The sequence below is a fragment of the Scyliorhinus canicula genome, chromosome 28 (assembly GCF_902713615.1).
Source record: "Scyliorhinus canicula chromosome 28, sScyCan1.1, whole genome shotgun sequence".
NCBI classification, from domain to species: Eukaryota; Metazoa; Chordata; class Chondrichthyes; order Carcharhiniformes; family Scyliorhinidae; genus Scyliorhinus; species Scyliorhinus canicula.
In genome coordinates this window covers 8,408,297-8,431,081 of record NC_052173.1, presented here as the reverse complement: position 1 = coordinate 8,431,081, position 22,785 = coordinate 8,408,297, and the positions used below count along the sequence as shown (strand labels likewise).

Sequence of the window (22,785 nt, the reverse complement as noted above, 5' to 3'; positions counted from 1 at the left end):
TGACCAATACCTACATTCCCTTCCACGCACACCCATCCAAAACTACTTTTACCCAGATTCTCCTCCATTACCATCTATCACTACCTGTACAAACTTATAGCTTCCTCCAAATCCATTCACAGCTATGTGTACCAACATCATCTCAATGCACATGCCCTCCCTTCACCTACCTGTACCTACATAACTCTCCATACACATGTCCATCTATAACTAGCTGTTATCAACTTCCTTATACAATTAACAGATACCCTTATTGTAAATACAACCCAACAAATAATATTCGCAGACAATATTCTTTAACAAATTGAAGGACAAAAGTTATTTTCTATATTCTCTATAAAGCAATACATGATAAGACGTCCATTTTATAGGACTGACAATAATCTTCTGGAACAAACACTCCTTTTATGAAATAATCAGATAATTGATGACTCTCGTAAACCCATTTTATCTTGGCAGTTTTATTTTTTCCTGACGTTTATTTCACGCTATCCTAATCTTTTGTCGCTCTTTTTGTTGAGTGAATGTTATCCCGCAAGGAACGACTGACTATGCAACATTCAAGGGACAAATTGTTTTCAGGACATCCCTTGAATAGAATTTCCCCTAAAATATTTGACAAAGAGAATCCCATATCTGCAGCTTCGACAAGAGCCAGTGTTTCCGCAGCTAAAGTACTTTTCACAACCCTTATTATTTTCTTAACTAAAGGACCACATTTCTCATGTTCACCCACCAAAAGTATTATAACACTCACTGTAATTGGGGGTTGTAGAGTTACTGGTGGATACGTGGGCTTGAGTAGGGTGATCATTGCTCGGCACAACATCGAGGGCCGAAGGGCCTGTTCTGTGCTGTACTGTTCTAAATTCTAAATATATCCAGGAAGGTTGGCATGAGAAGCATCACTCATAATAACTAATTTCAAGTTCTTGGGTCACCCAAGGATGGAAACTTAAGTACACATTTCTCACCTACAATTTTAGGGTGCTTCATTGTAGTATTTAGTTCTAATACAGCAAAACCTTAATGCACATCATCTGAATAACCAATTCAACTGTGTCACGCATTGCTTTAAGAACTCTGCTTTTGTGCTTTGGGGAGTTTATCTCATTTGAGTAGCAACTGAATCACCTGTTAACTTGTTCCCCAGGCATTCCTGAGTTCATCCACCTGTAGACACTTACCTTAGACACTGAATTAACCCTGTGCATAAGTAGCATCATATATCAAGCTCCAGATCCATTTAAAGCTAGCATTATATGGGTCCCACGCCCATGAATATCTTACCTCCAGATCTGTATACAACCGCTCACATACCATACTACCGATACATAATTGTGTCCATAATTACAGATACACACCACCTCTAACTGGTTTTAACTTTCACTTACAGGGCCCCATGGGACCAAGAGGACCACCAGGATCCACAGGTGCTCCCGTAAGTATTGAATATCTAATCCTCTTTTTGTGGTTAATGTTTGATGATTTACTTAATGAGCATAGCACAGGACTAGTTGAAGAGAATTACATCGAAAAATGTCCTGTCAGTTGAGGCACTTTGGTTCTCCTGAAAGTTGCCAATAATGGCTTTCTTCTGTTGACAGGGACCTCAAGGTTTCCAAGGATCTCCTGGAGAACCCGGTGAATCTGGTGCTGCTGTAAGTACCTCAGAGAACGTGACTAACTCCATTTCTTTGCAGACTCTAATAAAGGCCCAATTATAATTCATACAAAAACCATTCACTAGCACAGTTAAAATCAGGCCCTAAGAATTAATCTGCGAGGGGTGACACGGTGGCGCAGTGGTTAGCACTGCTTGCCTCACGGTGCGAGGATGTGGGTTCAAATCCCGGCTCTGGGTCACTGTCCGTGTGGAGTTTGCACATTCTCCCCGTGTTTGTGTGGGTTTTACCCCACAACCCAAAGATGTACAGGGTAGGTGGATTGGCCACGCTAAATCGCCCCTTAATTGGAAAATTCTTTTTTAAAATAAAAAAAAAATTAATCTGCTCCAGATTAGAAGGGATAATGACCGAGCATATTCTTTACTGTGGTATGCATTTGAAAATGTCATCGCTGTAATGTTTAAAGACCTGTTTTAAAATGGAAAAGATCGGTTTCTTCTGAGCTCAGAAACAATGGCGGCGATTCTCAGGCCCTGCTGCATTGTGGTCTTCTGTGGTGGGATCTTCTGGTTTTTACGCTGATGTTTCCGATTGGATCCGCCCCACGCTGGCGGAAAACCCGCAGGGTGAGCCGTTAACTGGACCAGAAGATCTCATGGGCGTGAACGCCCAGAAATTCTCGCCAATGTCCAACGAGTAGTTGAACCGTACGGACGAAGAGGAACCCAACTTGACTGAGTCTGTGTTCAGCCGATGGGGGAGGGTTGGTGTTTGAACCATGACGGCAGTCTGAGTGGTATAACGGCTCTGAGTTTGGAAGTCGCCACTGGCATGGCAGCTTCCATTTGGGGGAAGGCAGAGGGAAGGGGGATATTACTGATTGTAAGTTGAATGGACTCTGTTACAAATGATTGTTTCTCTGTTGCAGGGTCCCATGGGTCCCCGAGGTCCTCCCGGACCTTCTGGTAAACCTGGTGATGATGTAAGTTCTCTTTAGCCAATGAACAGGTTTAATTATCATGGGCGGAATTCTCCGACCCCCCGTAGGGTCGGGCAATCACCCGGGGCCGGCGTAAATCCCGCCACCGCTGTGGCCGGAATTCTCCGCCACCCGGGGAATCGGCGGGAGCGGGAATCACGCCCCGGGAATCACGCCCCCCCCCCCCCCCCGCGGCGATTCTCCGGCCCGCGATGGGCCAAAGTCCCGCCGCTGACAGGCCAATCCCGCCGACGTAGTTTAAACCACCTCTGGTGCCGGCGGGATTGGCGGCGCGAGCGGGCCCCCGGGGTTCTGCGGGCGGCGCGGGGCGATTGGATCCCGGGGGGGTGTCCCCACGGTGGCCTGGCACCGCACTCTTTTTCTTCCGCCGCTGCCACGGCCTCCACCATGGCGGAGGCGGAAGAGACCCCCCCCCCACCGCGCATGCGCCGGTGGTGACGTCAGTGGCCGCTGACGCACCGGCGCATGCGCAGACCGGCGAAGGCCTTTCGGCCAGCCCCGATGCCGGGCAGCGTAGTGCCAAAGGCCGTTGGCGCCGGTTTTGGCACCATCGGCGTAGCGGAAACCACTCCGGCGCGGGCCTAGCCCCTAAAGGTGCGGAGAATTCCGCACCATGTTTTTAACTCAATTCAGATAGTACTGCATGGAAAACATGGTTCGGGCTAACAAGCTGATTTTATTTATCCCACAGGGAGAGGCTGGAAAAGCCGGAAAAGCAGGTGAACGCGGACCCCCAGGGCCACAGGTACAGCAACATCCCGATTGATGTAACACAAATACTTAGCTAGATTAAACAATTTGTTACCGGTCAAACTCTTTAGAAACATTCAGGGCAGGATTTAGCGGCTATTCATGCCGGCGGGAAATTCCGGTCCCATGCCAGCGCATGGGCTTCCTGGCAATGAGGAGGGCAGCCAACAGAAATCCCGTTGACAACGACGGGACTGGCAGATGGCGGGGTGGTCCGCAAATCCCGGCCTCTGTGCCATATATTAATAACAAGTGCGTGAAAGTAAATATTTTGCTGCGGAAATGAATAAATTATTTTATGGCACGAACACAGATTATTTTCGTTCTCACAATACAACTTGCATCTTGGTCCTTTGTGCGGAAATGAAGGGAACATTCAGTGTCTTTAGGAAGTTGAATGATTATCCCAGATAATTTACGAGAACCTTTGCTGAACCTGTTTCCTTTCTCCTTTATTTTCCCAGGGTGCTCGTGGTTTCCCAGGAACTCCAGGACTTCCAGGTGTCAAAGGTCACAGGGTCAGTACCTCAGTTATTACACTAGTTTGGACATCCGAAAATAAAGCGTGACTTCAAAGCCACTTGATTAAATATGGAATTTTCACCTCATGGATTGTTTTGTTTCTACCCCACAGGGTTATTCAGGTCTTGATGGTGCTAAAGGTGAAGCCGGTGCTATAGGTGTAAAGGTACGTCAGTGTTTCATTAAAGTTTAACTGTGCAATCAAACTCAGGACTTTTGAAACTTCTATTTTCTAGAACTTCTCTCTGAACAGAAATATTCCAGGCTAAGATAGGCCTGTGGAATGTACCAGTTTGGGACAAAACTATACGGAGGTATACCAGGTTGATTCCAGTCTGGGACAGGACTGTACAGAATCATGTTGAGCCAGGCCTGTATAGAAGACTAGGCCGAAATGTCCCACTCATGACTAAACCTGTGACGCAGTGCCTTTCCGTCTTAGATAGGCCTGTGCCAGGAGGAGAGAATTTGATCATCTCGCAGCCCAACTCCCAATAGTTAGATATCAGAAGAACCCATTCAGGGCCATGGGCAAGTGAGCTTTGCTGCATATTATAGACCTCAAGGTCTCTTCAATAGTGGGCGAAGGAATCTCCATCCCTGAAGCTAATTATTCATCAATGTCTGAGGTCAAAGTTTCTGGGTGGGTGGCGTTGCATATCGCAGTCAACCATAGAAGAGCGATTGTATAACAAGATGGGAGAGAATGAAAGATGGGGGATGAGCCGCGTTGTCTTTAGTAAATGTTTCAGGGGTTATGGGGGAAGGAGTTTGTCATTGAAATGGTAGTAGAGGTGGTGTTTCAAATCGCAAAGTAAGTAGTTGACAGTTCTACGCTTGAGGTCAGATACCCACTCCATTATGGAGGGATGGTCATTCATGAATGTTACGGGATTTTCTCTTTACCTGCGCTCTGCCCACTGACCATTTCTGAATTGCTTGTCTCTGCTCTTTCCAAATAGGGTGAAGCAGGTGCAGCTGGAGAGAATGGAGCTCCTGGACCCTTGGTGAGTCGGAATGTCGCACCTAATGCCAAGAATTATTTTCCATCAAACTGCAAAGGAGAGAATCATAATTCTTCCGATCATTTTGCATTCTTTAATTGTGTTGATTCATTATCCCGTTGCAATATTTTCTAATCGACATCAAAAATTTCCATTCGTTGCTGTGGTGACCAACACAATATTTGAAAGACTCAAAGGGCTGTTCTTTGCTTTGCAGGGTCCACGTGGTCTGCCTGGCGAGAGGGGACGTCCTGGGCCTCCTGGTTCAGCTGTAAGTCGAACACCAATCTTCAGACTAATAGGAATACCAAGCACCGATATCTGACTTACACAGCAAGCGCACAGCAGATATCACCTGATACATGCCATCCATTTTACACTCATGCAGAATCACAGATTTAAGTCAGCGGAGAATTTTGGCTTAAATCCAAGAAAAGGCAGAGGAGCGGGGCGAACAGAAGAGCTCTTACAGAGAACTGGCAGAGAAGGAATGGGAAAAGGGCAGTTAAATGGGATTAAAAGGGAGCCAACACAAGAAGAAAAAAAATCTGGATAGGCGGGATTTTCCACCCTGTCAGCCGGCCAATGGGGTTTCCCATTGTGGGCACCCCCACGCCGTCGGGAAATCCGCGGGCGCGGGTGCTCTGCCGGCGAAGCGGAGGAGCCCGCCAACGGAGAATCCCGTCCAATGGTTGCAATTTCGCATAGAGATTCTTACACACTTACCATGATTAGCCATGGCCGTGGTGAATGGCGGAGCAGGCCCGAAGGGCCAAATGGCCTCCTCCTGCTCCTATCTTCTATGTACCACGTCCTGTGCACTTTACAGCCAATTTGATCTTCAATGTAAATAAAATTTGCATCAGTGCTGATTCTACCTCTTTGTTTCACAGGGAGCCCGTGGTAATGATGGTTTGCCTGGCCCAGCTGGTCCTCCTGTAAGTATTCAGGTTAAATATAGGTTTTGTACACTTATCCCAGGTGTGGAAATCCTGTCAAAAATGTAATCATGGAAGCGTTTTGTACTCACTCTGACCATTTGACTAAAATCTGGGTTTAGCATCCTTGTCGATTTTGCGAAGTGTTAAAATCAAAGTATTTGGTGAATTATTAATTTCTGCTCACTGCAATCACTCCAACTTTATCCAGCTCAGACACTAAAGTATTGGTGTTCAAAACTCACGGATTAAAACAAAGATTTTAAAGTTCGTTTTCCCCAGTTTTGTTTTCGATCGGAGCGCTGTATAATCCAGTAGCTCTCAGCACCCTTTTGGGTTGTTAATAAATCTTTTGTGTTGTTTCTTAACAGTGGCTAATTCTTTTCAGATGTCGGTTTTCTCTTCTACGCCACTCTGTTGATTAAATGTTTGCTATATTTTTTTCCCCCCTCAGGGTCCAGTAGGTCCTGCTGGCGCTCCCGGTTTCCCAGGTGCTCCAGGGTCGAAGGTGAGTGGAAATGGCGGGAGTTCATCGCTGAACAGGTCCTGTACTGCTGACAGCTTGAATGAGCAGCAGCTCTAATGACATTCCTCGCTGACTGCTGCTCTGAACATGAAGAGATGTAGAGGCCCCTTCTTTCCCCTCACCCACCCTCTCCTTTGCCGTCCAGAAGAATTAAAGACAGGCAGAAAGATAGAGAGACTTGGCAGGGTAACCAGCAGGGCAGGGATTCCAGTTTCTGAGAGTCACAAGTTCATTAAAGAAAGTAAGCCTTTTGCGTTTGGAGGTCACCAAGAGCTGCAGACAAGAGAATTTGAGGCCACAGGCAACATTCTTTCACCAATCTATAACTTGCAAAAGGGACACACAGACGAAAAGGTGTGATTTATGCATATGCACCTGCAGGATAAGCATTTGGGATCCTTGACTGGACCTGCTCATCCCTATGTCGTTTGAAGACTCTAAAAGACTTTCAAAATGTTATTATTCTCAAAGAATGACCATTCAGTTCAGAAAAAAGATAGTTAATTTTTCCATCAGACAACCCATCATCCTTTATTTACGCCGAGCCTAACCCCTGTCTTTGCCTTTTATGTGGCTTCTTTTTTTAAACAACAAGGCTTCAGTTAAAGCAGATATGTTTTAAAATATGATTTGATCGAGATAGTTTTGTGCAGAACACACATTTCTATCGACTGACAACAGCTTCGATATAGATAGCCCCACGTGATAAAACGTGAGTGATTATAAAACAAACACAATATGACACCAAGCCATATAAGGAGATATTAGGTCAAATTATCAAAATTTTGGTCAAGCAGCAGATGTGCTTTAAAGGATAAAAATGAGAATTTTAAAATCAAGATGCTGCTTGACTGGCGTCACGGTGGCGCAGTGGTTAGCACTGCTGCCTCACAGCGCCGAGGACCCGGGTTCGAATCCCAGCCCCGGGTCACTGTCCGTGTGGAGTTTGCACATTCTCCCCCGTGTCTACGTGGGTCTCACCCCCACAACCCAAAGATGTGCAGGGGAGGTGGATTGGCCACGCTAAATTGCCCCTTAATTGGAAAAAAAATAATTGGGTACTCTTAAATTTTTTTTAAAGGCTGCAAACATTCTGGTTTTGCCAGACTTCTGCCAGACAGAGAGAGAGAGGACTCAGTAGCTAGGAAGCGGACTTCAAATAAAATTACCAACAATTTGTGAGACCTGTGTGAAACCGAAAATAGAACTCGGTGTCAAAAATCATTGGTTCTGATGTTTGAAAATGAAAATCGCTTATTGTCACGAGTAGGCTTCAATGAAGTTACTGTGAAAAGCCCCTAGTCGCCACATTCTGGCGCCTGTCCGGGGAGGCTGGTACGGGAATCGAACCGTGCTGCTGGACTGCTTGGTCTGCTTTAAAAGCCAGCGATTTAGCCTGGTGAGCTAAACCAGCCCCGTTTGGGGCACGGGTCCGAGTGAGGTGGTACATTGTTAATGAACAAGCGAGTTTATTTGTTTTGACATCTATTTTTTTAACCTAAACAACCGTTTTCAAGAGGCTCGGCCAGTTGTTTGCTGGGCAACGAGAAATGTCGGCCAGAAAATGGGAGCCGATCTTAGCTGCCCCAGATGCATAAATAGACAAAGCGAACCTGATCTCCCACACCATTCACTCCTATCCAACTGCCCTTCCCCCTCCCCCCCCATCCTGACATGCAATGTAGTGAAAACGCTGCCTCAATGCTCTCGTTGTCAGATGTCTCGGCATAATGCACTTCATGCTGCTGGGACTAATGAGAATTTATGTGTCTGGGAAAGTTAGTGAAAATAGGTATCAGACAAGAGACACAAAACCGGGGAATAAGGGGCGAGTGAAGACTGGAATCTTAAAGCCTAAATTTAAACCTGAATTTAAATCGTTAATCCCCAATGTTTCAACACAATCGTTGAATTTGGTTCCACTATTTTATTTCAATTCGCCTGTCCGAGTAAAATGGTCAGTCTTAGCACAACCGGCTCACAGTCCTCATGTCTCTCTCCTGTGATTGAAAACTGCAAATTCAACATTTCCGACAAGTTAAGCCACAGAAGGACACAGTACAAGGGGCGGGATTTTCCTGCGGCCTACCGTGGCAGGCTGCTCTGTACCCGCCAATGCCGCAGGTTGTCCAGTGGCGTAGAGAGTGCGAACCGCAGGAAATCCCGTCGACAGTGGCAAATATTCCCGCTGGCAGCGTGGGATGGTTTCAATGGGAAATCCCACTGACAATAGGCGGGAAAATGGAATGCCGCCGCCAGTGAACGGCAAACAGCCGAGAATCACGCGGCTGATTACCCGGATTATCCCGCCCATGATATTGAATATCAGGGATTTACGTGATGAGGAAAGGTTAAGCAAATTAGGATTTGGGGGGGGGGGAGGGGGGGGAATTACAGTAAAATGCAAAAACTATAGTGTAGTAAATGCCTTTAATTATCCTAACATAGACTAAGATGACGAAGGGATAAAAATTCCTGAAAGTTGTTCAGGCAACCTTTCCTTGATCAGTATGTTTCCAATCCAACAAGGAAGGACGCATTGCTGGATTTGGTTCTGGGGAATGAGGTGGATGAAGTAGATCAAGAGTTCGTAGAAGAAGGAGCCATTCAGAGTATAAAATATTAATTAGAGGATGGCTAATTTCAGTGGGCTGAGAACAGGTCTGTCTCGGTAAAATGGAATCAAAGATTAGTAGGTAAAACTGTCATGGAACAATAAGCTGCCCCTGAAAGAGGAGATAGTCCGGGGACAGTCAAAATACATTCCCACAAAGGGATAAAGTAATGCAATCAAAGCCAGGGCTCTCTGTACGATAAAAGTGATAGTGAGTAAGATGAAGAGGAAAAACAGCACCTATGACATTTGTTAAATGGTTAAAACCAGGACCACTGCTTCGCTTGATATATATTAATAACTTCGACTTTGGTGTACAGGGCACGGAAGTATTGTGAACTGTGGAGAGGATAGCATAATGGTCAGTACAATTGTGACTCCTCAGATACTGAAGCAGTCCATGTCCAAATGCAGCAAGACCTGGGCAATATCCAGGCTGGGTTGACAAGTGGCAAGTTACATTCATGCCACATAAGTGCCAGGCAATGACCATCTCCAACAAGAGAGAATCTAACCATCGCCCCTTGACATTCAATGGCATTACCATCGCTGAATCCCCCACTTCAACATCCTGGGGGTTACCATTGATCAGAAACTGAACTGGACCCAGCCACATTAATACTGTGGCTACCAGGGCAGGTCAGAGGCTGGGAATCCTGCGGAGAGTAACTCACCTCCTGACCCCCCCAAAGCCTGTCCACCATCTACAAGGCACAAGTCAGGAGTGTGATGGAATACTCTCCACTTGCCTGGATGAGCACAGCTCCAACAACACTCAAGAAGCTCAACACCATCCAGGACTAAGCAGCCCCGTTTGATTGCAACCCCATCCACCACCTTCAACATCCACACCCTCCATCATTAGTGAACAGTGACTCCAGTGTGTACCATCTACAAGATGCACTGCAGCAACTCACCAAGGCTCCTTAGGCAGCACCTTCCCAACCCACGACCACCACTTAGAAGGACAAGAGCAGCAGATACCTGGGAACCCCACCACCTGGAGGTTCCCCTCCAAGTCACTCACCATCCTGACTTGGAAATATATCGGCCGTTCCTTCACTGTCACTGGGGCAACATCCTGGAATTCCCTAACAGCACTGTGGGTGTACCTGGATTACATGGATTTCAGAAATTCTATAAGGCAGCTCACTAGTCTTCTCAAAGGCAATTAAGGACGGGCAACAAACGCTGGTCTTGCCAGCAACACTCACATCCGATGAATGAATGGACATAACTATATCCAAATCGACGAAGGCAACCTATATCAATACCTAACCAGACCTAAATGATTAGACACACCACATATACCACTAGCATAGCCATAACAAAATCACTGGGCATGTCCAAAGCCAACATCACAGGGCATTGCAATACTTATATGTATGGTCGTGCCTAGTACCCATAATATATATCTTTCTCTGTTTCTCCTCAGCATAACCTGTACCGATACCACTGGGTCATAAACGTATCATTAAAAATCTTCGGCTATCTTGTTTGGGATTTGTACCCAAGCACAGGTTGTTCTCCATATCCTTTCCACTGGACATGTCCTTTACCCATTCCATTTGTCATGTTACCCTTCTACGTGGAAAGGCTTCTAGCTATATAAATGGTCATCACCTTTAGTCATAGCATGGATTGTTAAACCGGAGCAGGTGGTGTTGTGCGGGATGCTCTGACCACCCCTTAATGTGCTCCTCGGTGGTGGGAGGGGCCTGTCATTGGCTTGATCCCATCGCTATCAATGGGATTTCCCATTGACCACCGCACGTTACCGCTGCCAGATGATCCCGCCGACATGAAGAGTCGGAAGATTGTGCCCATTATATCTCATCGGGTGCAGATATTTGCATCTTACCCATAACCCAAGACTTTCCTTGTACCATAAGCAACAGAGAAGCAACTGCTTTATCTGTACAGCGAATGGTTGGAGCTGCCAGCTCCAATTGAATGGGTCAATGCAATTGATTGATATGATGTGTCCATATCTTTGGTGGAGGATGGCACACTGATCTGTACATTGTTCTGATGTCTGTTTCCTTTTTATTGCACACAGGGAGAAGCTGGTCCAACTGGTGCCCGTGGTCCTGAGGGCGCCCAGGGATCTAGAGGAGAGTCAGGTACCCCCGGCTCCCCAGGCCCTGCTGGAGCCCCCGTAAGTTACTGAATCCATCATCCAATCTTCTACTTTGTGATTTCTCATCGTCTCTAAGTTCTCACACGACTTTGTCAGGCTGTTGCCAATCACAGATTGAATAACAAGCTGCTATTCTTCATTTGTGCAATATCTTCAGGCTATTTGACTGGGAAAGAATGGCCAGCTTGATCCTGTACTCACACTGCCTTTTTAGATATTTCCCGACTCTAGCTCAGAGAGACAGTGCCCAGCTGCTGCAGTTTAACTCGCTGAGCAGATTTGCTCTGAATTTGCTTCCATGTAACTTTGTAGATTTCTGACTCTAAATATTGTCAACTAGGTTTAATACAACATGGAATCTAAATCAATGACATACATGAGCTCCAGTCTCATTTTTAAATGTTATTTTAGAAATGTAAGCCCGTTTTCATAGAATTCCTGCGGGGCAGAATGAGGCCATTCGGCCCATTGAGCCTACACCGACCCTCTGAATGAGCACCCGATCTAGGCCCACTCTCCCGCCCTAGCCCCATAACCCCACGCATTGATCATGGCCAATCCACCTAACCTGCACGTCTTTGGACTGTGGGAGGAAACCAGAGCCCCCCCGGAGGAAACCCACGCAGACACGGGGAGAACGTGCAGACTCCGCACAGGCAGTGACCCGAGCCGGGAATCGAACCTGGGACCCTGGCATTATGAAATGAAATGAAATGAAAATCGCTCATTATCACAAGTAGGCTTCAAATGAAGTTACTGTGAAAAGCCCCTAGTCGCCACATTCCGGCGCCTGTTCGGGGAGGCTGGTACGGGAATTGAACCGTGCTGCTGGCCTGCCTTGATCTGCTTCCAAAGCCAGCGATTTAGCCCAGTGTGCTAAACAGCCCCACTTGAGGCCACAGTGCTAACCACTGTGCCACCATGCTTCCCATTTTGAGTCTTTCTGTTTTGATGTTGCTGAATTACAATGATTTGTCCTTTCTATCATTTCTCACAGGGTAACCCTGGTACCGATGGAATTCCAGGAGCGAAAGGTTCCGCTGTAAGTATAGCTCAATTGTCTATCGGGTCTTATGAACGATTAAAAACATTCAATAGACCAAAATTCCTAAATGTTAAAATAGGTTTGAATCTTCTCACCTCAACTCACCACCTTAGAGAAAAGGAGCATGATTGTAAATGTGAAGCCTACATTTATTACCTATTCGAATTAAAAGTTAGTCAACTTCTTACTGATCCCCAGTCTCTTTGTTGATCTGAACTTTTCTTCTCTTCCTTCCAGGGTGCTCCTGGTATTGCTGGCGCTCCCGGTTTCCCTGGTCCACGTGGTCCTCCCGGCCCACAAGGTGCTACTGGCCCGCTCGGTCCCAAAGGTCAACAAGTAAGTGAAAATATTCAGCTTTTAAGAGCGTCATTTCTTTCTGAATGGTCAAGAAACATGAAGGTTATAGAAAATTGCAATTTAAGCTTTGCACTGGCATTTTAGGGACATTTCTGGCTGATATGAACAAATAGTCTAAATTAAATCAACCAAGGTTGTAAGGTATACGTTACATTGTCCAATCGCATTCCAGCACACCACACCGAATGTCACCATGGTAACTATGACATGACGTATAGATGCCGAGTGGGGTTATCTATCCCGCCAGCCCCGTTTCCCGGTGTGCTGCGTCCCCGCCAGCAGCGGGATTATCCATCCCGCCGCCAACCAATGGGGTTTCCCATCGTGGCCATCCCATGAAGTCGGGAAACCCAGAGGCGAGGATCTTGCCGACGGAGAATCCTGCAGGCCTTCGTTGCATCGTTTGTTCAAACTACGCCAAACTTTACTATGTCAACCCATGTTAAAATTACATACCAGATAAATGCAAATCTTCACCACATAAAATTAGATCAAACTGCTCTGCACCAACCTTACATGCCTTCCATACGAAATTATGACGTGCAAGCTCTGAGATTCATCAGCCAAAGGTATGAAGGGATATGGGACAAAGGCAGTTAGATGACAGATTAGCTGTGATCTCAATGAATGGGAGAACATGCTTCAGGAACCATAAATACCAAAATGTAACAATTTATGCATTGCCAAACTTAATCATGGTAAATGCCACCAAATTATAGCTCATCACAATTTACCAAACATTGGCGGAACATGACACGCCGTCGTGGTGACGGGATTCTCTCCTGGAGATACCCATTGAAGCCACCCCATGCCACCCGGAAACCCGTGGGGGGGGGGGGGGGGGGGGGGGTGTGCGCTGCCGGTGGGATCAGAGAGCCCCACGCCAACGAACGGCCAGGCTATTCCGACCCTCATCATGCCACACAAAGCTACACAAAACTTTGCAATGCCAACCAATGTCTCTCAAGAATCGCTCACAGGAATCATAGAATCCCTATCGAGTCTGCGCCGACCCTTGGAAAGCCCACCGTACCTACCTGCGCCATGAGGTAAAGGAACAACGGTCTGTTTCGACAACCCTTTGCACTGTGAGCTTCTTGCCTCAATCATGTCACTGGGGGCAGTTTATAATGAAGGCCAAGTACTTCTCTTTGGGAAGAGAAAGTAAAACTATTAAACATTTCTATTTTTTTTTTATAAATTTAGATTAGCCAATTATTTTTTCCAATTAAGGGGCAATTTAGCCTGGCCAATCCACCTACTCTGCACATTTTTGGGTTGTGGGGGCGAAACCCACGCAGACATGGGGAGAATGTGCAAACTCCACACGGACAGTGACCCAGAGCCGGGATCGAACCTGGGACCTCAGCGCCGTGAGGCGGTTGTGCTAACCACTAGGCCACCGTGCTGCCCAAACATTTCTATTTTAACATAATTATTTTACAATAACTTTATGGAGCTTGGAATAATCCTGCATTTTCTTGCCTTCAGAGTAAGAATAGTATTATCAGCAGGCTTATTGGACATAATAATAAGTCAGAAACATTAACCAGTGCATTTTAATATGTGTGATGAATTTCTATGTTATCTTTGCTTTATCCCCTTGAATTACAACCAACCAGTGACAGTCATGTATCCACTGGTACTTCACCATAGTGCTATAGATCTCAAAATGTTGTCTTCAAATGCAATCCTAATTTGGAAAGGTTGAATATGGAATATTACCCCTGGGCGTTTCCAATTCAGGTGGACAGTGAAAATCCAGTGTTGCACTGTAGGTGGAAAAACTGGTGACAGTGGGAAAAGAGGACACCCCTGAGTCCTAGTCCTGGCAATATCCTTTTGCTGGAATGGAATGGAATGGAAATCGCTTATTGTCACGAGTAGGCTTCAATGAAGTTACTGTGAAAAGCCCCTAGTCGCCACATTCCGGCGCCTGTCCGGGGAGGCTGGTACGGGAATCGAACCGTGCTGCTGGCCTGCCTTGGTCTGCTTTAAAAGCCAGCGATTTAGCCCAGTGAGCTAAACCAGCCCCTGGGCAGGCCTTGAAAGAAGGCCCGGAACTGCATTGAGCAGCAAGTCTGCCAACGGTTCCAGTTTATGAACGTCACTGGTCTACGTCATGCTCCCAATCCCTCACATCTAACCCGAACAATTGTTTTGTCTGACAGGGTGACCCAGGAATCCCAGGATTCAAGGGAGAAGCTGGACCAAAAGGAGAATTTGTAAGTATCGAGAAAGATATGCATTTTTAATTGAGCATTCAAAGTATGGGTAACCCTTTTGGATCAAAGAGTATTAAATACTACCCAAAATACCGGGGGGGACAAATTAAAAATGGCGGTTATGGATAAGTCAGGTGGAACGTTTGCGTTCAAAGGATATTAATATTCTAGAAGTATTAGGGGAGGACATTGATGTATGACTAAAAAGATAACTGTGTGCCATAGATAAAATATATGGTCATAATTCATTAAAAGTTTCAAATTATACTTTAAGTCAGCACTATTGTTTTTAATTGTTGTCTGAATGTAATTAGAATTAGTCTCACAGGGTAACTAGGAAGTACTCATCCTTTTCTTCGTGCTTCCTTTAGGGTCCTGCTGGTCCTCAAGGTGCTCCTGGTCCTGCTGGTGAAGAAGGCAAGAGAGGACCTCGCGGTGAACCTGGTGCTGCTGGTCCAAATGGTCCTCCTGGCGAGAGAGTGAGTTTTTCTCCATTCCCTCAACTGCTTGTTCGGGAATCGTCCAGCCCAATGCACTCCAGATAAAGATATTGGAGCCGATAGTTTTGAACTCAGCAACCCGCTGCGAATCTGTTTTCCGACGAGGCGCCCCCTCGCCAGCAGCGAGGTTCTCCGTTCCCGCAGCCGGTCAATGGGGTTTCCCATTGCGGGCCACCCCCCACGCCATCGGGAAACGCGGGGGGGCGTTGCCGGCAAAGCGAGGATCCCGCCGGCGGAGAATCCCGCAGTTCAATATTCATCCCGTGCTGTCCATTTAGTGAACACAGCATTATTAAGTGATCTGTGTCGTTGTTTTGACCCTATAAGTAGCACAAGATATCTTTTAGGACGCAGAGGCAATAACAATGAGTCGGAATAACAGGCCTCAATGCAAAGTCTGGAAATTTGAACTGAAACCATAGCAAATTCAAGAGAAGCACAATCGCTCTGTCAACAACTGGAAGAGAAAAAATATTAGCGTTTCAATTCTGTAAAGTGTCCTGTTTTTCGTATATGATGAGGAGAAGACATGGCGTGCTGTTTATATTCATGGACACCACCATATTGGGCCATTAACTGGGGGCCCTCATGTATTCTAGTTCCGTCAGATTTTAAATAACGATCTAAATGGCAATTGAATTAATGATTAGATTGAGAGCTGTTCTAAGGAATCTCACTGTGAGACTTCATACTTCCACATTGAGGCTTGCACGCAGATTGTGTCATTATATGGAGTGCACATATGTTTATGTGTTATATCTCAATTGTGAAGACTTATTTTATTAATCTTTCATTTTGCCCCCTGTACTCACATTCGTTCTTTTGCTTCCATTGTTAGGGTTCTCCTGGTAACCGTGGTTTCCCAGGTCAGGATGGTCTTGCTGGTCCTAAGGTGGGTACCGTAGTTGAGAGATTGACATTGTTTAAGACCAAAGTTACATTTTCTTTAAAACCTGAAGAAAAGATGATTCATCCATTCATTAAAAATTCGCACCTGGAATCCAGATTCAAGGGATCATGGCCCCAAGGCTCCTGATTGGTTCAAAGACAGGTGAAAATTATTGATTTAGTACCTCAGCCGTACTCGCTGCCTCCATGTGAAAATGCCCTTTTTGGTCCCTCATCATTCCTACTCCCCCTTTTACCACCATTTTACTATTTATATGCCTATAGAAGACTTTAGGATTCCCTTTTATGTGAGCAGCTCTTTTCAGAGCTTTGCTTCTCTTATTCCCTTCTTCACCTCCTCTCTGAAGTTCTGTATTCAGCCTGGTTCTCAATTGTATGCTCTACCTGAATCACCATTGCGTAGAAAATGCCAGCCTGGCACCTTGGCAGTGCCAGGTGGCACTGGAAGTGCCAGGGTAACACCCTGCCCAAAGGGCAGGCACCAAATCCCCTGGATGATCCCTCACGAGTGCCATTCTCCCTGGTCCCTGTTTGCAAAGACCAGTACTGAACGGCGCTCACTCAAGATCACCGGGGCAACGGGGGACAGGCCCCAAATCCTTGGGTACCTTGGGAATCTGCACATTAAAGTGAGACTAGCTGTTTCACTCGAAGATGCAGATTTGCCAAAAAAGTGACTCTGCCCACAATGAGCGGGATTTACATAGCACGATCCCGCGAGGCTTTGCAAATGGGATGGATCCCGGGAAACGGAGTCTCCCGGCTTCTATCTCCCACATTGCATGAACAACTGAAAAGAATAGAAGTGACAGTGGCTAACTGTTTTGAAGTATTTCTCAAGTTCAGATTTCACTTCAAAAGTCTGTTATTTTTCAATTTTGAGAGATGGCTCGAGAGACATTAACAGTTCAGAGTACGACTGAGGCTGAAGAGATTGGAGAGGCGACAAATACAACGGAGAAGTCGGAGTTTGATGATGCCAGATTGGAGTTTTGAAAAGTCAACAGATTGTTGTGGGCAGGGAATAATTTAGGAGGGTGAGGAAAAAGAAGTTTGGATCCCTGCGAAAGAATTAGTTCGAACAGGAGGCGTTGAATTAGATGTTTTCAGCATCATGGGGGGGAGGGGGGGGGGGGGTGAGGTGCAAATCGTAAGACAGTATTTGGAGCTGAAGAAGGGAAGAGAGAAAAACGATGAGGAGGGGATTCTCTGGTCCGTGTTTTCCGGCGCTCCCTCACCAGCAGCGGGATTCTCAGTTCCCACAGCCGACCAGTGGGATTTCCTATTGTGGCCACCCCACGCCGATGGGAAACCCGCTGCCGGTGTCGAGGAGACTCCCACGACGGAAAAACGCGCTGATGATTTTTGTTCATGAGGAGCAAGATGGAGAAAAGAAGGAAGATCACAACGTGGAGGGGGAGAGGTTTGAGATTAGGCTAAGAGCATGATTGTTTATTTGATGGCAAACCTTGCCCAGGAATACAAGAAAATAACTTTGACGATGCATTATTCCTGTTTTTTTTCAACAAGCCAACCATTTATTTTTGCTTTCCATCGCAGGGTGCCCCTGGTGAGCGCGGTGCTCCTGGTGTTCATGGTCCTAAAGGAGCTAATGGAGATCCAGGCCGTCCTGGCGAACCTGGTCTGCCAGGCGCAAGAGTAAGTCAAAACTTTACAAAAACAGCCTCTGTTATGTATATGAACTGTTCCTATAACTTTCATGCCAAGGTATTAGTACTCAATCTGTGGAACATTCTGAGACCTCTGTAAGATAACTTCCCAGCCTGCGCCACACACCCTTGTAGATTGTGTCTTACAATCTCCTCTCTCGCATTGTTTTGCTGTAATAGAAAAAGCTCAAGTAAGCATGTGATAGCAACCAATATTATGCCCATGTGCCATGCTTTAAAGGGCCTATTTTGAGAATAAAACTCACAATAGTATTCAATATAACGAAAGAGCTGCTGTTGACATGGCATCTTTAAATGTGCGCATATTGCCCAAGCCACTAAATCAATGCCAGACGTCAGAAATCAGCTTCAACAGAGTCCATTCACTTGCTGTATGGATGGTAGGATTTCCCCACTTCCCAAAAGCTTCCACTGTATTTTGCCAATGGATAGCAAGAGAAGAAGGATGCTGAATTCCAGCTCTACTGACAACTCAGAGCTGGGTAAGCCATCAGTGAATGCCGAAAAGATTTTGAACCTCCCCACCCTCCCAACCTCACCACCCTCCCCACCCTCACCACCTCACCAACAATTCGTTCCTGCCATCACTCACCTCTGCCTGAGGCCCTCCTCCATCCTGGGCCTCAGGCGGGTGTAGTACCAGGAGCAGCCACCTCCACCGCAGTGGCACTGCTGAGTACAGAACAGCCGCAGGCCTCTGATTGGCTGGCAGCTCTCAGCAGGTGAGACTCCCGCCGACTCTCCTGTCCAAGACCGCCATTGCGTCCACGATGTTCTGCCTATGCGCTGAAATGGCCGAGCTGGGAGACAATATGGGCGGGTTTGCTGTCCTTGTATTGACTTAGGCAACTTCAGATGCCTCGTGTCCCACCAGGAAGACATGTTGCAGCATAAGATAGAAGCCATTTATCCTGAAGCATTGCACAAGATTTGATTTGCTTCAGTTCATTCAACCTTTTATTGGGAACCTCCACTTTGTTTTAGAATGTCGAAATCTTTTGATGTTGTCAAACACAGTGGAAATTCCAAAAAAGAGAGGCACGCGGCACTGTTCGAAACCTTGTAAATATGCATTAAATACCCTTTGTATCCCAAAAGTCATAAATAAGGTACTGTTCTGGTCAAAAATTAAACTAAACATTGTAGACAAAACCAAGGAACCGGAACTAGATTAAATGGGCCGAATGAATAAAGATCAAAGAAAAGTACAGCACAGGCCCTTCAGCCCTCCAAGCCTGTGCCGACCATGCTGCCCGTCTAAACTAAAATCTTCTACACTTCCGGGGTCCGTATCCCTCTATTCCCATCCTATTCATGTATTTAAATGAAATGACTATTTTTAATTCTGTCTGATTGGCTATGCAAATCAGAACTCCCCCTGAACGGGATGAGGGAGATGTTCATTATATAGTGCCTGGGAAATGGATGGGAGGTTCCACGCAACCTACCGCGTGGTGGCAGAGGTGGCCCGCTATTGGCCAGCTGTTCCCACCGTTGTCAATGGCGTTACCCGTTGAATGCACCCCTCGCTATCGGAAACCCTGCAGTGGGGGTGTGCCCTGGTCGGAGCTGGAACATCCCACCAGTACGATCAGCTGGAAAATTCTGCCCATTGCTGTGTGGTACCCCCTTCAAAACATACACATCAATAAAGGACATAATAGTTTCTTAATCAGCGACCAACTGGTAGTGATTACTTGAATGGCAGAAATCTCTTCATGGTGAATAAAAACACCTGAGTATTCTTACCTTCGACTTTTCAATGTTTTTCATTTGTGTGTTTCTTGTTTAGGGTCTTACTGGTCGCCCTGGAGATGCTGGTCCCCAAGGCAAAGTTGGAGCTACTGTAAGTTGAGCCAAAGGTTTTCTGCTATTTATTGCCCTATTGTCCGATCTGTAGGCATTGAAACTGGGCTTGTCCCTCGTCACTCTGCTTAATTAATAACTACTGCCAACCTGAACAGAATTGATCTGGAGGCAGTCATGGCACTGGCTCCCAATTAAAGGGAGAGATGGGAAAATTAAGATTAGGTTACCCTCATAGGTCGAGGGCACGTGATAGGAAAGGATTCAGACCATTCCACTCTCCATTCTCCTGATACAGGAAGGTGTGATTGCAGGGGCTGGTTCAGCACACTGGGCTAAATCGCTGGCTTTGAAAGCAGACCCAGGCAGGCAAGCAACACGGTTCAATTACCCGTATCAGCCTCCCCGAACAGGCACCGGAATGTGGCGACTAGGGGCTTTTCACAGTAACTTCATTGAAGCCTACTCGTGACAATAAGCGATTTTAGGGGCTGGTTTAGCACACTATGTTAAATAGCTGGCTTTTAAAGCAGGCCAGCAGCACGGTTCAATTCCCGTACCAGCCTCCCCGAACAGGCGCCGGAATGTGGCGACTAGGGGCTTTTCACATTAACTTCGTTGAAGCCTACTCGTGACAATAAGCGATTTTAGGGGCTGGTTTAGCACACTATGTTAAATAGCTGGCTTTTAAAGCAGGCCAGGAGCACGGTTCAATTCCCGTACCAGCCTCCCCAAACAGGTGCCGGAATGTGGCGACTAGGGGCTTTTCACAGTAACTTCATTTGGAGCCTACTCGTGACAGTACGCGATTTTCATTTCATTTCAAAAGATTTAGGCCATCCCGTTCGTCTCGGCAAAGGAATGATACCATTTCCCTCTCCTCCGCAGAGAAGGGTCCTGAGTAGTGTGCCGCCATGCATACAATTATGGCAAAAAGAAATGCAAATTCTAAGGATGACTTATGTCCCTCTCTCAGGACCCTTTCGTTTGTTCGTTTTGTTTAGAATTTGTCACCGTGAAATAAAGGTAAACTGCTCTGTGAGGGTGATGTGGAAAGTTCACTTTTGTCTGTTCTGTCTGCAGGGTGCCCCTGGAGAAGATGGCCGCCCTGGCCCACCTGGTCCACAGGGTGCCAGGGGGCAACCTGGCGTCATGGGTTTTCCTGGACCAAAGGGTGCAACTGTAAGTAAACTCTCCTCTGGCTTCTGCATGTGTTATACACACTCACCCATACTTTCAGTTGATTCCCTGTGATAATAACGCAAAACTATTTGACCCAAGGTTCTGGCGGTATTGAATATAAAAGCATCCTTTTCTTGCTTTCCACTAGGGTGAAGCTGGCAAAGCGGGTGAGAAGGGTCTCCTGGGTGCTCCTGGATTGAGGGTAAGTAACCTGACCTTTTTTGCAGAATTACTACAATTCAACAAATGAAAGCTGTTGCTCTTAAGTGATCTTTTAGAGAGGTGCTATACCCTGGCCAGCATTGATGTATACCTTGACCAGGCTAGAGCAGCACTGTATGATATGATAGTCACAACATAATATTCTGTTGCATATGCATATGATACATACACAATTGGAAATAGCAAGACATACCGTACAGTTTGATAGCGTGCAAGTAGAACAGTAATCTATTTACTTTACAAATACACCACATTATATATAACAATCTACATGCATTTTAAGTTTCCTACATTGCATAAATTATGGTATGCGTATATGACCTTAAATACAATGTAGAATACAATTAAAAGTCCACCCCATTACATATTGCACAGTATGCAAATACATTACAAATGCGATCCATCATTTACAATGCAGTACATGGACATCCTGAGTATATCTTCAATATCATCTAGAATCTAATAATGCAAACGATTGCGCTGATCGGAATATGATTTGATATAGCAGGAAGCTGTACAATATATACACAGTTTAATATAATATCTGCGATGCACATGACAATATTGAGTTCTTTACCCGTCAGTCTGGCCTCAATAAAACTCGAGAGGGATTTGTAGGTACGGTATTATTTATTTTTAACCAACTTGCAAGGCTGACTCGCTCCACAGAGATTCAGAACACACAGGCGGCCTTCTGAAGCTCCCAGAACCGAGTGAAATCAGAGACAAAGAAATCTCTGCAAATATCATTCAAATGGCATCAAGTTTCACATACAAGATTCCCATAGGTCATCCTATACACCTCCTGACCTGGCCATATATCCTGATTGGCTCACTTCGCATTCCTCAACCCTGGGCCTCTTGTTACCCAGCATCCTTTTCACCACCCTCCGTGGGTCTCCCTTCCCCCATCCTGGCCATGCTTTGCTGAATCCCTTTGTCCTTTGTTTGTGAGCTCTACTATCAGACTGGCTCACATCTACATTATTCTAACTAATATTTTAACTAACTATTTTACATCACATTTGTTTGTTCAATTCCTCACACACACTATATGGATAGTATGGAGTAGCATAACAGGATGTTACAGTACACAGAATGATTACAATAAAGCATGCCAGGGTCATGGTATAGCGCTATGATATATGATAGCATAACATATTGTCAATAGAGTATTCAATAGTATATTAAACTACCAGCACACTGAGATTGAGTGGCAATGGCTCATGCTGAGTGCTTTAAAGTGAAGCCCTAACAGGATTAACAGAGAACGTTAACATTTATTTCGATGTTAAGATATTATAACTTTGGTTTCATTATTCTGTACTGAATGCCAACTCTCTCTCCCCGCCTCCATAGGGTTTGCCTGGCAAAGATGGTGAGACAGGAGCTCAGGGTCCGCCTGGTCCTTCAGTGAGTACAAAACCTTGGATGGTTTAACGTTTTAATTTTAATTTGTCAGATTAGACTGCGAAATTAAGAACTCTTTCATCCATTTTGAAAAGGTATGTTGGGCGGGATTTCTCCGTCCCCGGCAGCCCTGTTTTCTGGCGCGGCACTCCCCCCCCACCGACAGCGGGATCTCTGTCCTGGCAGCTGGCCAATGGGGTTACCCATTGTGGCCCCCCCCCCCCCCCCCCCGCCCACGTCATCGGGAAATCCACTTGCTTGAAAAATATGGTGCATTAATAAGCTACGGTCTTGATCCACTTTTAACGCTACTGCT

The 22,785-nt window shown here is 46.0% G+C and overlaps 1 protein-coding gene across 2 annotated transcripts in view; it reads left to right on the top strand.

Moving 5' to 3' along the window:
• LOC119958121 (collagen alpha-1(II) chain) overlaps positions 1–22,785 on the top strand; it is a 124,747-nt gene that overhangs the window by 45,946 nt on the left and 56,016 nt on the right. For both annotated transcript variants that reach the window (XM_038786373.1, XM_038786372.1), the window contains 21 exons: positions 1,397–1,441; positions 1,608–1,661; positions 2,557–2,610; positions 3,320–3,373; positions 3,843–3,896; positions 4,013–4,066; positions 4,863–4,907; positions 5,122–5,175; positions 5,798–5,842; positions 6,297–6,350; positions 11,042–11,140; positions 12,120–12,164; positions 12,405–12,503; positions 14,696–14,749; positions 15,121–15,228; positions 16,088–16,141; positions 17,719–17,817; positions 19,642–19,695; positions 20,739–20,837; positions 20,986–21,039; positions 22,419–22,472. In XM_038786373.1, coding sequence (XP_038642301.1) covers positions 1,397–1,441; positions 1,608–1,661; positions 2,557–2,610; positions 3,320–3,373; positions 3,843–3,896; positions 4,013–4,066; positions 4,863–4,907; positions 5,122–5,175; positions 5,798–5,842; positions 6,297–6,350; positions 11,042–11,140; positions 12,120–12,164; positions 12,405–12,503; positions 14,696–14,749; positions 15,121–15,228; positions 16,088–16,141; positions 17,719–17,817; positions 19,642–19,695; positions 20,739–20,837; positions 20,986–21,039; positions 22,419–22,472 — 1,332 coding nt within the window. The remainder of the gene's footprint in view (positions 1–1,396; positions 1,442–1,607; positions 1,662–2,556; positions 2,611–3,319; positions 3,374–3,842; positions 3,897–4,012; positions 4,067–4,862; positions 4,908–5,121; positions 5,176–5,797; positions 5,843–6,296; positions 6,351–11,041; positions 11,141–12,119; positions 12,165–12,404; positions 12,504–14,695; positions 14,750–15,120; positions 15,229–16,087; positions 16,142–17,718; positions 17,818–19,641; positions 19,696–20,738; positions 20,838–20,985; positions 21,040–22,418; positions 22,473–22,785) is intronic.